A 16,139-nucleotide genomic window follows, 5' to 3' on the forward strand; every position below is an offset into this window, starting at 1 on the left:
CATCAAAATATGATCCATATTATGTTATCCAGGCATTTTAAAAGAGGTCATTTAAAATCTTTTCTTCCATCTGTTGTAATTTGAAGAAAATTTATCCTTGAACCAATGTTGCTTTACCATCTTCAACTTCTGGTAGATTTATACAGAGCAGCAGATGAGAGGCCCCAATTTTTATGAAAAGTCTCAGGGAGAAATATTGCTGATTATGCGGAAATAGCAATTCCAAATCAACAAAAAATTGCCCTCTGTATTCATCAGGAGGAACAAGGCACTCAGGAGAGCCGGCCTCTGAGACAGGTTAAAGTTGACGAACAGTCAGATATGGGAACAAGTGCAGAAGAGGAGGAGAAGAGCTCTGTGCTGATGCTTGTCCAAAGGTCAATTGACAGCTTTTCTCATCTTGTTACATTTTCCTCCTTCTAAAGATGCAGAGAAAATGTTCTTTTAACGTACTAGACAGATACAGAAGCAGAAGGGAGTACGTGGGTAGAACATTTAAGGGCATATTATCCTCTTCAACACACACTTCTATGCCAGGTGCCTACAGCTTCCAAATGGGCAGCAGAAAATGAACCCCAGGATTCCATAAAGTCTCTGAGAGCCGATAATGTGAACAGCAATGAATGAATGAGTTAAGCAGTAAAACCATCTCCATTTACGACTCCTTGAAGTTCAGCATGCAGCAGACTGCACTTAAGCACAGCAATCAACTGTGATATGAGAATCCCCATTACAGTAAGCAAAGAAATAGCTTCAAGGCAGTGGATGATGGTGCCAGGGGAGGTCAGAACAGGTGCAGAGAAATCCTGAAGGTAGGGAGTGAAAGCTTGAGCTCCATGTGGGTGATTTTTAACTATCCTGGTCAAATATGAGTGGCAACCCTTAATTAGTCCCCCATATTTAGAGGTACAATGACTGGTGTAAACACACACCGAACATTTCAAGGCTGAAGAGGCCTGAAATCAAATATCTTGATTCCTGATACTTGGGTTGTAATATGGCTTGCTAAGAACATTTACAAATTATGTCTGCCAGGTGCTAAATCTGCCAGATCAATTTTAATTTAAATCTTCAAAGACGCTGCAGCACAGAGCTGTGACACAATAAAAATGTGTAGTATTACTGTTGTCACTATGCAATCATTAATTTCATCTGACTATTCATGCCTCAGCATAACAAACTGTTAGCAAATATGAAATCTGGCTGTTCTGAATCTGGACAGAAGTCCTCTTTAATTTACAGCTAAGCTATAAATATGGTGTTTTGTTCATACATGTACATAAGACTTCTCTATCTGAATTCTACTTTTTTTTTTTTTTTGAGGGCACATACGGTGTTACTAGGCACACAATAAAAGTATTTGTTTCCTGTTGAAAACAGCAGCTTTCATTAATAATCTACAAACTGGGCCTGGCATGGTGGCTCACCAGCACTTTGGGAGGCTGAGGTGTGAGGATCACTTGAGCCCAGGAGTTTGAGACCAGCCTGGGCAAAATGATAAAACTCCGTCTACCACAATTACAAAAATTAGCCAGGCATGGTACACGCACCAGCTGCTTGGGAGGCTGAGGTGGGAGGATGGTTTGAGCCCAGGAGGTGTAGGCTGCAGCGAGGTGAGGCTGCACCACTGCATTCCAGCCTGGGGAACCTGAGCCAGACTCTGTCTCAATAATAATGATAATCATCATCATCTACAAGTTGATTAGATTATTTCCAAAGGGACCAACAGAGATACCTATGCAAATCATGCATGATATGCACAGTTACATGTACGAAATCAGTACTCTGTAGAGTTGCTTATCTCCTCACTTTATCACCTAAGTGATCCCATTACTCTACTTTTTTTTTTTTTTTTTGTAAATCACATTATTTCAACTCAACGTACCCTACCCTAACTTGGGAACAATATTCCTGAAAGTGCTCCTCTAGGTGAATCTAACTGATATACAAACACTTCATTACCTCAACATGGAGAATAAATCCAGGGGTCCAAACAGTGATTGTCTTTACATACGAGGGATGACAGTTCCATAGTCTCATCTACAGCATTCACCTTGGCTGTCTGGACAATCACAATTCAAACAAGCGGTTAGAGGAGTGGGGAGAGTGGGGAGAATTTGGAATTTTAGATAGTTACAAAGCTAATCCCTCATAAAATATGCCCAGCCACACAGACAATGGGTTAAACAATCACTTTCACATAAGGAAAGCACCTTTGATATATATCGCCAAATAATAAGATAAAGCAGCAGCCCTAAGATATCACCACTTGCCTCTAACTACCACCTTATTGAAATACTCTCTCAACTGTGAAGAAGGCTTAATTTGCAAGTACCTTTTTTTCTCCATATTTACATTAAAGAATGTAAATGGTCTGAACCAAGTTTGTTATGTCTGTCTGAATCACTCTCAATGCAGGCAATTTCTGATTTATGAGCTTAGAGCTGATTAGGTAACCTTTGTCGGCATATCCAATTTTTTTTTTATTGCCTAAACTTTGGACCATTTCTGATCATTATAGCCTAATCAGAGGTCAAGAGGGAAGAAGGGATTGTGGCTGAAGGTTTGGCGGTGATATATAAAAAAAAACTACTCATTCAAGCATTTGTATAGATTTTTATCACCTCAGCGATCCCATTACTCATTAATAGAGACAATCACAAATGTTCAGGCTTGCCTGGTGCCTTCAAGCCATCAGGCTCATCACACAGCTGAAACTGCATAAAATTAAGCCTTGGACCACCTCTCCTGAGTCACTCATCCTGACACCTGAACTCTACTTCCCACGTGTACCTAACTGTCCCAGCATCTTCTCCGCTTCTCCTTCCATTGACTCACCTTGTTACTGAAGCTGAGACTCGGAATCCCACAACTACTGTTTACAGGCTCCCATGCCTACAAGGCTATCAAACATACCAAGAAAACATGTCACCCAGCCCAGGCCAGGCCTCAGCATCTTATGCCTCTGTTTCCCACATTCATAGTATTACAAAGGTGTGTGTATATACCTGGAGGTTCCCATGAATCTGAAGTATAATGGTTGCCTTGAGAACTTTAAGCACCAGAGTACCGGAGTAGTTCCTCTTTCACTTGCGATCTCTTTGACATAACCCAGCATTCTTAGTCCATATATTAGGAAACTGAAAAATGGCTTAACTTTCCAGATATAAGTGACATAGTGAAAGCAGCAGCCCTTGCAAGAATTAATCCTAATTTGCACCATTTTGGGCCACGTCTACTGTATCCTTCAGTGTCTTCTATAAAGTGTTCTATGTGATACATTCTATTACAAATTTATTAACAGAGATAATATTCCTCTCTTTAAGGAGTAGTAGCCTTTGGCCATGAGATAATAATTACATATTACTTGTTTTTTTTTTCTTTTGATCTTGTCTGCCAGGAATCTTAGAGCTAAATTACATGCTCATGCTCAGAAAACTTGTTGGGCTATGTGAAGGTGATAACTTGTCACATTCTCCTTTCATGACCTTTATTTTGTTTTTATTTTATCAGCCCTATTATAAATCTACCTTTTATTGTAAGCCATACCACATTCTTTGAGAAAGTGGTTATTAGCTTAGTTTTTAAAGGTAACCTCAGCCCATGAACAATGTTCAAAAGTAATTCCACATCCCAGATATCATCATGCACAAAATGAACTCATCAACCCAAGAGAAAAAAAGGAGAAAATTATGAATATAAAGGTTTCTAATTCAATAGAATAATTTATATTATGTAAATTATTTAGATGACCATATTGGATGCTAACCCCATCCAAGGGTGATGCAATAAAGGCTTATTCTATAATATTGAGAATTTTTCAAAGACTTAATAAGATTATTTAAACATAACTAGAAATATCTTAAAAACCAAAGTTTAAACTGTGAAAGGCCATCAGAAATGGTTCAGTAGGTCTACTCAAATTATTGTGTAATTATCTGTTACATATGCTTTTCCCCTCCATGTCTTTTACTGATTTACATTAGTTCTCTGGCTGTAACTGGACTTGAACTTTTCAGTTTCAATGACGCTTTACATGAGAAAACTACTTATAATAGGATAAAAATCCCTCACAAAAGAAGTATGTAAAAACCAACCACTATTTATTGTACACATAATTATCTTCTCTTTCAGCCTAAGATGTAGTCTTGGCTCTTGTGCAACTTAAATCTGTATGGGATTGGCATCTGATTTACAGCAGATGACCCAGCATCATATGAATATAATTTACCACACCATGTGTCTCCTGCCACCTAAATCAATAGCTTGAATATAGAGACATCTCAATTAGACAGTGCAAGGAGAGCAAGATCTGCCTCCTCCTTTCCTGTGCCATTAAAACAACCAATATCACCAAGCAGTGCTTGTTTTAAATTCACTTTGGAGGGGTGGATCTATTATTTTAAGTTAGGAGACACAAAGGGAGAGTTGCCATCAAACTGAATGAAAGACCAAGCATAAGTTGATATAAGTAATAGCCTATGAGGGGTGGGACATGCATTTATTAAAGTATTGATTGGTGCATTTCTATAGCACTTGTGTATTATCACGGGCTTGAGGAGTTGAACAGGGTGTTAAATTATAATGCTGACCACATAGGAGTCATCCACCCTTCTTGTCCTGTTCCTCCATGAACCCCTACACCAAAGTTGAAGCACATACACAGTATTGGCCATAATGAGGTAAATTATCTGGAGGCTCAACTGTGTTTGTTCTCTCCCTGCAACACATCTAAAAATTAAGCTGTCATTATAAAAACTTCATAATGACAAAGCTATATTATCTATCACCGGTCACAGTGTTCTCTAAATCCCGGTGAAAAGTTAAAGACAAGACCCACACAGTTTGCTCATGAGGATTTTAGGGCAACTTCTCAAACGTGGATACTGCCTGGGATAATCTCAGGAGAGAAAAGTGAAACAAATTATTTTCCTGATTTTATAAATGGTGAAGTATAGAAATGAATGCAGATTGTCCTTCACAAGGTGCCTATATCTGGTCCCAAGGCTGTAAATGCACAATTTTCTGGGAGATTCCTCCCATGGAATTGAAGGGATTTTAACATAATAATTTGAACCATCACCTGCCCTCATATTAACTATAACTAGAAACTGAAATATTCCAACTGCTAGAAATTAAATCTAAGAGCTACTTTTTCAGAATCTTCCTTTCAAATTCTAGTGATCTCTCTCTCTCTCTCTCTCTCTAATGGAATCTTGCTTTGTTGCCTAGGCTGGAGTGCAGTGGCACAATCTCGGCTCACTGCAAACTCCACCTCCTGGGTTCAAGTGATTCTCTTGCCTCAGCCTCCCGAGTAGCTGGGAATACAGGCACCTGCCATCATGCCCGGCTAATTTTTGTGTTTTTAGTAGAGATGGGGCTTTGCCATGTTGGCCAGGCTGGTCTTGAACTCCTGACCTCAAATGATCTGCCCACCTCGGCCTTCCAAAGTGCTGGAATTACAGGTGTGAGCCACTGCGCCTGGCCACATTCAAGTGTTCTAGTGATATCTTTTTAAGGACAGGAACTCACTGACTTTTTTTTTTTTTTTTTTTTTTTTTACTACTCCTTAGTGTTTCCTCTAAGCAATGAGGAACAGTTTATTGAATCATTAGAGTCACATACTCTCTCTTTGTCTTAAAATAGGATTGCGATGACCAGTGAAATCTCATCCTCTCGGCTGGCCTTTTAAAGGACAAGCCTACTGGCTGCAAAGCCACCACAACTCACTTGAAGACCCTTAGGGAAGCCATCGGGAAAGAAAAGACAACTAGTTTCAATAAAGATCACGTCAGGCGCAAATGGAAAGTTTCAGAAAATTGGTCTGGATGCCATAGGATGCTTTAGTCAGAAGAGAAGGTCTAAACGGTTGGTAAATCAGCTCATCAAACACAACAGAAGCTTACACAATGGACATTCAATCCAAGGTGTTATTGGTGCGGAGAGAGATGCACCTCAGGAAGCAATCTGCTCAGCTAAGAACAATACCTGGAGAACTGCTGCTGCAAGCCACGCATCTGAATTCTGTTACGCTCAGACTCTAGGGTCACCTCCTGCAACCGCTTCTCGCTTTGAAGACGTAAGTGTCTCTCCTCTTCCAGTTCATGTATCAGCTTCTCATGCTATAAAAGGCACAAAGGGAATGACTTTTAGGAAGGTGCTTATGACAAAAATAAGAAATAGCTGGTTATCAAGTGATAACTTGAGCTTTATATATATGAATTTCATCCTTTGAACAACCCCACGAAGTAGGTCCTATTCTTAATCTCTTGTTATAGACAAAGAAACCAAGGATCAGAGACACCTAAGTAATTTGTGCAAGGTCATATAAACCAGACGGTAACAGATTTTCAGTCCCACGTGACTTAATTCTAACACTTGAATAATTTCCACTAACCCAGAGAGCATCCTGTGAAGAACTATGACCCAAAAACACTATCAAATGCACAGTAAGTCAGATAATAACTAGTAAGATTATTACCTGTTCAGAATTATTTCATCTCTTCCATCTCTGGTATATCCTTGAAAGAGAAAATTACTATTTTTATAGAAGGACCAAAAATTTCAAGTTAATTAGAACGTGAAGCTGCTGACAGTGAGGCTCAAGAATTGTTTTTCATTTTGTCCAGTTAGGTCTTCAGAGATAAAACTAGGCGAAGCCACCCACAGTTTTTATAATCCTAGATAACTAGCTCATCTCACGAACGGGTATCAGGGATTGAAAGAGGAAGTGGATGACAGAGAATAGATGGGTCAGCACAACCTCATTCCTGGAACTGGTAAAAAGCACACAGCTCAGATCCTCCCGATAGCACTGAGTCAGCTACGCTAATGTCTTCTTTGTTTTGTTTTTGTTTTGTTGTTCTTGTTGTTGCCTTTTTTAAAAAGCATGCCATGCTGTTATTGTTACTGCTGTTACTAAACTGAGCATTTTGTACCCAGGATATATACTCTATGATGAAAACCATACATGCAATGTCTGATCATGAGGGACATACATACTTGAAAGAAGAGAAACAGAGACCTGTTTTGAAATAAACCAAACACTATGACTGTGTACCATGCACTATGGATTAAATATGATTCATCGCATGTGGCATATTCACAGGAAGTGATAGCAATGACAGATTTTCTCCAGCTCTAACTCATGAGAAAAAAAGGCATTCTGAGGATCATGAAAGAAACATTAGAATAGAATCTAGATGTGAATCCTGAACCTCTAAAAATACTTACATATCCTCCTGCCTCTATACCTTTGTTCCTGCGTGAAAAGCCCCCGAGGGTCTCTCAGTTGAAAGTCTAGGGTTCCTTCCAGGCTCAGCTGCAAGCCATGTCCTCTACAACTTATCTCTCATCACTGCATTTCCTCCCTTCCCTGAATTCCAACATCACCTACTATCTTTACCATCCTTTAGGTCTTTACTTTTTCTACTGTTATTTTTCATGTGAATTTATCATATTCTCCACCTAGATAAATATTTGTTCAAGATGCCTTATGTGCAGATAGATTTTATATTTTTAGCACATTACCTAATACGTGATAGTGCTGGAAATATATTTGCTTATTGATTCTGAAGCTGGCCTTTTGCTTACTCAGGCCTGACTTTTTGATGGTCTACTTTTAACTCCCATAATCAGTAACTTTTACTGAAATCAGAAAAACTAAAATCAAAATTAAAATCAAACTTTTATTCTGTCACTTTGGAAAATGACATTCTGGAAGCGTTGGAAAGAAAGAAAAATGTGGTTGTGGAAGATAAATGGGTTAATTAAAGTTAACTCTTTATAAAAATGGTCAAAATGGCAAATTTTATGTTATATATATTTTACTATAATAAAATAAACTCTTTATGGTTATATATACAATTGATATTCCTCTTTTTATTGACTGATTAGACTTTAAGAAACATGGACAAGTCACCAATACTACAGAATTTGGAAGATAGTGCTTTGATTCCAGAAACAGGCCAAAAAAAAAAAAAAGTACCCTAAATAGTTCAAAAGTGCGTGCTATGAAGAATGTGAAGTTCATGCCTATAATCCCAGCACTTTGGGAGGCTGAGGCGGGTGGATCACGAGGTCAGGAGTTCAAGACCAGCCTGGCCAAGATGGTGAAACCCATCTCTACTAAAAATAAAAAAATTAGCGGGTGTGTTGGCAGGCACCTATAATGCCAGCTACTCAGGAGGCTGAGGCAGTGAATTGCTTGAACCCAGGAGGCGGAAGTTGCAGTGAGCCGAGATTACGCCACTGCACTCCAGCCTGGGTGACAGAGCGAGACTCCATCTCAAAAAAAAAAAAAAAAAGAATGTGAAGTTTTGCAGAGAAAACAGCATCCCCCCTTCCTTCAAAAGTAAAGAATGCTCCATAGATTCACTCACTGCCATATTAAAGATGATCCCAAAAACATGATCATGAAAGAACCCTTTCCACACGAATAACCTTTTCTCTTCAATTTATTTATGCCTTTTAAAACATGAAAAAAAAAGCATACAAACACACACACACACACACACCCCTGGTAATACAGAGAAAATTCTAAGGAATTAAGACTATGAGGGCAAAAGCTTTTCACTAAAATATATTTCCTTCAAATGAGGTGTATTTCTATTAATCCATCAAAACTTGACAATAATCCACACTACTAAATATGACAAAGCTTTGTACCCAATTTTTTTTTTTTTTTTTTTTGAGACAGAGTCTCTCTCTGTCGCCCAGGCTGGAGTGCAGTGGCGTGATCTTGGCTCACTGAAACCTCCGCCTCCCGGGTTCATGCCATTCTCCTCCCTCAGCCTCCTGAGTAGCTGGGACTACAGGCGCCCGCCACCACGCCCGGCTAATTTTTTGTATTTTTAGTAGAGACGGGGTTTCTCAATGTTAGCCAGGATGGTCTCGATCTCCTGACCTCGTGATCCGCCCACCTCGGCCTCCCAAAGTGCTGGGATTATAGGCGTGAGCCACCGCGCCCAGCCTGTACCCAAATTTAAAAACAGGTTACACATAGAAAAAATATAGTATCAATAGATTGGCTATTTTTTTTCTGTATTCACTATATTCTGGATATAAATTGATACATCCCCAAAGTAATTTTAATTTGTCTCCCAAATGTTGGCTCTGGATCTTTCACAGCAGAAAGTGTGAAAGGCAATGAGAGATGGAGAACAGTTGGTGTTATTTACACAACGCCACTAGGTACTGAAGAGCAATAAGTAGAGGACAATATCATGGAAATCTGGGTTACAAATCTGACAGGACCACATTTCCACAGCAACATCTCTCTTTCTGCACAGCTACTGAGCTGGGATGTCTTGAAGACACCTGCCTAGGAGAGCCTCATGATGATTTTCAAAGCTCCTCAATCACCACCTTTCGATTCCTCCCATTTTCTTCAAGCAAGATGCTCCATGTTCGTCACCTCTTCCCTTTCTCTTTGGCTTCTCATAGCAAAGCTCTCATATCGCTGCACCAGGAACACAAACAATGGCTCAAAGGCTGAGTCTAAGCAGTGACATTACACACATGTTCAACACAACTTGCCAGTCACAGGCTCTTCTTTCCCTTTACAGAGGTGAGCTTTGTTATTAGTAAAAAGGTAGGTTTGCCTGTTTTTCTGAAGAAAAGCTGTGAGTGGGTTAACTTCCAACTGTATGTTATTCGTTAGCTGCTGTCTCTAACACTGAAATGAGCAAACTCTGCAAAAAATATCTTCAATCTGGAGAATATTTTACATTTTACAAAGTGTGTCCACCTTCATTGCTGTATTCAGTCTCCAGAACAATTCAGCAATATTGGTTATTATCACCTCCATCTAAAGATAAGGGTAGGGAACCGAAAAGAGAGGCAGGGAGCTTGCTCTAGTTCCATGGTTAGAGATGGCAGCTCTGGAGCTAGAACTGAGTTTTTCTGACCCTAAGTCTCCCACTTTTTTCCTCTACTACTGTTAGTTCTGCTGTAACATTTCTTTTAAAAGTGCTAATTTGTTCCAATGCAACTGATATGTGATGAAAAAACTTGAGCATGACACAAATCTTAGGTTTGCTAATTGCCTGATTTCATTCATGAGAAAAATTAGGGGAACACAGAAAACTGCACCCAGCTGAAATGCATCAAAACACACAAAATACACATATTTCAAACAGACCTCAGTTCATCATGTGCATTATGAGCCACAACCATCCACGTGTGGTGTTACAACTTCCCCCACAGTGTTCCTTCCACCACTTCACAGTAACTTCTGAACTGCATCCCTGTTGATACTCACTTCCACAAAAAACTCTTTCAAGGTAAAGCACCATATTTATTGTAGTATTTATGTATTTTTTTAACCATTGAACACATGGCTACCAATTGTATTAGGTTCCCACCTTTTTGTTTTTAGTATCTCACTGACAAAGTTTTGAGTATTGTTCCCATAGTCCTGTTTCCCCCAAAAGCTTTGTGGTTTCCAATGTGTGGTTTCACAGAGTGCAGTAATTTTCAGGAACACACATGTTACACCAGAGATGACTGGACATCATGGTGGAGAAAAAGAAGTCCAAATCAGGCGTGGAATTCCAAAGTACTTTTCCCATTTGGACATGAGCAGAGTTAAGTTCTAGACAAAGAATCAAACATACAAAGAGAAAGACAGGTATTTCCTCTATGGTTCTACAGAATGATCTTGTCTATATCTCATAGCATACACATAGCAACAGAGCTCAAACTTAACTGAGACATTCTCTGATTAGACGTCAAATGCAGGAGATTGCTCCATTTCCCTGGGTAATCTACATTTCTGAACTTTTCTCCTGATAATTTTGTAAAACTTGCTTAAATCATTAAAGTATCAAAAGGTCCTTTCTACATGCATGTTCCGAGGAAATGAAGAAAAATCTATATAGATGCTGATTATTCCCTAATTTAATAGAGAACTGTGCGTGTAAAAGAAGCTATGTACCTCCAACATGGACTCGTTTACTTACTTGGCCCACAAATGTTTATTGAGTAGCTGCTATGTGCCAAACACTGAACTAGAGATGGAAACCAACAACAAGTCAAATGGACATGGTTCCTGGCTTCATTAGACTTCCAGACTAATGGAGAGGGCCAGTGCTAAATAAACATCACACAGATAAATACAGCAGTATAAATTGATTATTAATTAAGAGTTTGCTGAAAGGTGAAAGTGACGGAAACTGATTTTGTTTGGTGGGTCACGGGAAGGCTTCTCTGAGAAAGTAACATTGAAACTGAGATCTCTGTGATGACCAGGTGCTACCAGGTGAAGAGAGGGGACCAGCACTCCAGGCAGAGGGAGTGGCAAGTGCGAAGCCCTTTGTCGTGTAGGGAGGGAGGAAGAGAAGCCCAGTGTGGCTGGAAGCTGGTGAGCCAGGGGACAGGAGTGGCATGGGATGCAGGTGGAAAAGAATAAGGGCTAGACCACATAGGACCATGAACATGACATGACAGATTTGGGACTGTAGCCTGGGTAAAATGATGACTCATTACCGAGGGTTTAATCAAGTGAGGAAGATGATTTAAGATTTGGCAAAGTTCATTCTGACTACAGTATGGAGAAAGAACTAAGACGCTAAATTACAGAATGGGAAAACATTTATATAAATATTTACATATTTAAAATAAATATAACAAATTAAATAATGCTATCAGCTTTTAGTTTGTACCACACCATTTACTAGAGAAGTGGTTTTGAACAAGCCACTTAACTTAAAACTTAACTGCTTTAAGCCAGTTTCCTCTGTATACTGGGGACGGTGAACTCATCCAAGCCAATTTCATAGTATCATTGTGAATAATAAATGAAATAATGTACGGTAAGGCACTTCAAAAACTCAAAAGTCCCATATAAAAATAAAATATGGCTAGCTAAAATTATATAGCTTATATTGTCTAATATACTTCAGCTACTTTTGATAAACTCTGTATAACATTTGTCTTTAATAACCATTACATATTAAAGATTATCATAGATATTTCAAAAAGTTCAAAAATGTGTGTCTAAGCAGATCATACATTAATCTTGAAAGAAAACACATTTTAAATATGATTTTGATGTAAGAATGTAGAGGATAACTTAATGACAAATGCCATCTAGAATATATATAACCCTGTGTTTGGCCGTCCCTAAAATACATTATTTTTTATTCTCATTTCCTAGTATGATTTCAAACAGATGGCTTGATGTACGGTATGAGAAAACTTCAGAATGAAATTAAAACATTAACACTTGATTCAAATATGGAAAGCCAATAAATACCTCTATTTTAGGTCTAATTATAGTTGGTGATTCTCATTATATCAGTGGGTGATAATACTGCCAGAGTTAAAGATGATTCAAAGAATATGAAAAAGAAAGAGGAATTTATTTGGCTTGGAAATTCTAGCATCACCTTATGTGGCATATATTCGATGAAACATATTAGGCATAACAAGAGGCACTTCCCACATAGGCTCCAAGCCCTCCGTGAGTCCTGCCTCGTTGAGTGTCATGAGGTACCAGCTCATCTCAGGTGTCCTGTGCTGTCTTGATGTCTGAAGATATATGATAATTGAGAAGTAATCGCTATATGTCTGTTTCAAAAGATTTCCTGAAATGTGTCCAAGTGATAATATTCGAATTGAGTCAGACTTTATGATCAAAGAATCATGGGGAAAACATTAGTACTCTCGGATAATAAGAGGATCTTAAGGGAAGAAATGAATAGAGGCCATTAGAGAAGGACAAAGGGATTCAATGATATTCCTGTATATTGATAAAAAAACATATGAGCTCATTCGAGAAATGTGGAATCTGAGAAGCAAGCTACCCACTAGAAAATGTGACAGGTATCTCCACGTATTCATCAACCAACGTCCAATGTGTACTCAAACATCTTAAGAATTACACGGAGACCCAGAACAATCTTTTTAATTCTCTCCCTACCTATTGAGAATCTAAACTGACACCTGTGTTTTTTCTTCAGAAGTCCATAAGCCAAACACATCAGCAGAAAAATTAATGTCTTCATGAAAACTAGTTTTTAATGGGAAAACTCTATTAACCAACTCTGTCAAGCCAGCATGAAATGGATCTAAATTAAGCTATAGTTATTACATCTAATTGTAGCCTTGTTTTTGTTTTGCACACATATTGCAATACAGTTTCACCATAAAGCTCTCTGAGTTCAATATCCCCATTAGTTATGAAAGATCTGGTCATCCTAGAAGCAGAGAAACAGATAAGGAACTTGAGAATCGATTTTTTAAAAACCCATACTCTTGGCTGTAACAGAAGAATCAGAATCAGATTTTGAGATGCAAGGATAGAAACAGCCAAGTATATATCTGCAGTGCTGATAACATCACCCAAGAGAGACAAAGCTTTTATTCTAACTAAAAAAAGATGCAGAGCTTAGTTTTGTGTGTGTGTGTGTGTGTGTGTGTATGTGTGTGTGTGTGTGTGTGTGTGTTGGAAAAGAAAGGAGAAAGGGTGAGATAAAGAAATACAGAAGAGGAGAAGGGTGGGGTAGAGAGTAGAAATTTCAAGGGCAAGTAAGACAGATGGGCACTTGGATGGATCTTAAAAATGTCCTCAATGCTAGACAGGAGCTCTGTAACAGAAATGGCACAGGTGAAGCACCCCATATGACTAAATTTTCTTGACAAAGATTATATATGTGCTTATTACTCAGCAAAGGGATAGATGTGAACTTGATGATAGGAGTTTTTCCAGGGTGGGTTGTGAAGAAAAGCAAGATAAAATGAAGGTTAGTTAGGAATACCGCTCAAAATCCTAAGGAAATTGAACCCTCGAACAAAGGATTCTTAACAAAGCAATTTTACTTCTGCACAGAGGGGTGCCTCCTTGGCCAGTTGCCATGAGAACACACCTGAACAAAGGGGCAGGAAAGCCTTCATTCCTGACGCAAGTCCTGCCCCTGTACCCTTTCCCCATTGGCTGAGGTCGGGTCGAACAATCTAATACCGGTTGGCTAAACATTTAACTTTTTTTAGATAGGGTGGGAACATAAAAGAAAGTGGAGGGAAAGGGGAAGGGGTGTCTATAATGAGCTAGAAAGTTAGTCCTCTTTCCAAATAAGGAAAGGAGTATGAGCTGGTACTGATAATGCTTGGTACTGTGGTGTGCATAGGCATCTAACAAAGGCAAAAAGGAAAAAAAGGAGAAAGAAAAGGGGGAGGCGCACTATGAATTAAAGAATAAAAGACTGATTCAATTATTCGAAGAGAAACCTCATCATATCCCACAAAGGTCTGGCACATGGAGATTGATATGCATTGTAAAGTCATGGTGGAAAAAATTACAACAAATTTTGGGATCCTACTCAGAGAAAGTAAGTTGTTTATTGCATAGTCAATGATTTTTATCATTTATCAACTAGGGCTACAAACGAATAATAAAATGGTAACACTGTATTCACAATATAAAGTAATACAGTTTTGCTTTTAATATCATCCTACAGCAGAAAAAATAGGATGAAAATTTATATATTGATCAACTTCTCACATTTTTCATCAGTCTAAGTGTCATTTTCACATCATGATTCCTACAGTGGAGAAGGCATGAGGCTAACAGACTGGGCTAGAGTTTCTGTCTTCCCATTAACTTGCTAAGTGACCTTGGGAAATATACTTACTGTCTCCAGACCTACTTCTAAACTGCTGTAGTAAGTTCTAATAATTTTATGTTGCCTTGGCCTCCATTTTAAATATAAGTTGGATTCTCTCATACCAGAAGAAGGGCTCAGTCATCCTTGGCAGAATTTCCAGTTCTACACCTAACTCACACTCCTAGTTCCTCAATGTGTTCAATTCAGATACTTGCATTACACAGCTGCTTGCTGTGGGTCAGCTAGACACAGCCTGCTTGATTGGCCCTGATGCTCCTATCCCCTGCATGAGCTGTGCAGATATGCCACAGTGACTAACCCTCAGTCACAGTGTGACCACCTGGAACTCACACCTGTTGCTTTAAACTCACCAATTAACATTCCCCATAGGAAACCTGTTTGGATAACACCCTGGATGCCAGTAAAGGCATTGGCTCATGGATCTCTTTCTACGTGTGCTCCTAGACCTCCATATGTGTGGCCCTCAGATGTATCACGTACCCCCAGGGCCTGTAAACAAGAAAATCTGTGTTTCCCTCTTGTGTCTCTTCTAATCAATGGAAGGTTCCCTCCATCTGGAAGATTCTAAATTAACACTAATGCTAAGGTCCCTTCCAACTCTCACATTCTGTACAGCGATGAAATTAGCCACAACCATATCAGGAAAAGCATAAGCAATTACAAATAACATTAGTGGCATAAAGAGATTAAATACAATGTCTACAAGTGGGGCGTGTGTATACACATATTTTGGGGGTTAGTGAAAGTATAAGTTTCATTTAATATTGATGAAGGTGACTGGCATCCTTGTTTGGGATAATTAGTGGGTGAAGATTTAAGAGGCAAAGGGCACAGTTTTTGGGTTAAAGAGAGCCAGGCAATGTTAAAACAATGATATTGGACATTACACAATTAGGAAGAGGAGTGATAAAATAGACACACCAAAGGCAGTGGTTTTAATTTGATTCTGAAATGATTGGGAGTATGAGTAGATTTTGAGGAGAATGACAGAATCTAAATGATGTTTAATCTAAATCTAAAGGATGATAATTCTTCCTCAGAGTGGACTCCAGAAGTGAGATACTACCATAAAAGGAACAATTTCCTTACTGTCATTTATTAGCAATGGTTCCTCAGGTTGGAAAAGGCCTTTCCACAGGGTTTTCTGCCTCACTGACTTTGTGACTTCTAAGCTTCTCAGAAAACTAATTCCTCTCAAGTCTTTGAATATCTGATGTTTACAGGGGCTGACCAAGGAAAGCAAGACATTGAGTAACAACCCAGGTAGGTAGTAAGCTTGTTATCAATAGTCAACTGCCTAATTCAGACTCTTTTTCCCCCACCGGAATCTTTTCCTTGAGTTTATTTAGTCAAAAGGCTCAGTTCTCACTTTGACTTAGAAAAGAGCTTTATTTACTCAACCAGTGGGTCCTTTTATAAAAAGTCAATGACTCATTCTTCTCCCCTGGTCACAGATCTTTCTCTGTTGTCATGTTAATTGATCACAATTAACAGTAGCTACTTATTATTCTA

General features: G+C 38.8%; 1 protein-coding gene across 9 annotated transcripts in view; it reads right to left on the minus strand.

Annotated features, from left to right (window-relative positions):
* NCKAP5 (NCK associated protein 5) overlaps positions 1 to 16,139 on the minus strand; it is a 1,005,982-nt gene that overhangs the window by 455,214 nt on the left and 534,629 nt on the right. For 7 of the 9 annotated variants that reach the window (XM_063630959.1, XM_055260746.2, XM_055260747.2 and 4 more), the window contains one exon: positions 5,989 to 6,122. In XM_063630959.1, coding sequence (XP_063487029.1) covers positions 5,989 to 6,122 — 134 coding nt within the window. Of the gene's footprint in view, positions 1 to 5,988; positions 6,123 to 6,481; positions 6,760 to 10,364; positions 10,531 to 16,139 lie in introns of those variants that run through there. The other 2 variants (XM_055260754.2, XM_055260751.2) reach the window with 2 other exon arrangements.

This window comes from Symphalangus syndactylus, chromosome 22 (assembly GCF_028878055.3).
Source record: "Symphalangus syndactylus isolate Jambi chromosome 22, NHGRI_mSymSyn1-v2.1_pri, whole genome shotgun sequence".
In the NCBI taxonomy this organism is placed as follows: Eukaryota; Metazoa; Chordata; class Mammalia; order Primates; family Hylobatidae; genus Symphalangus; species Symphalangus syndactylus.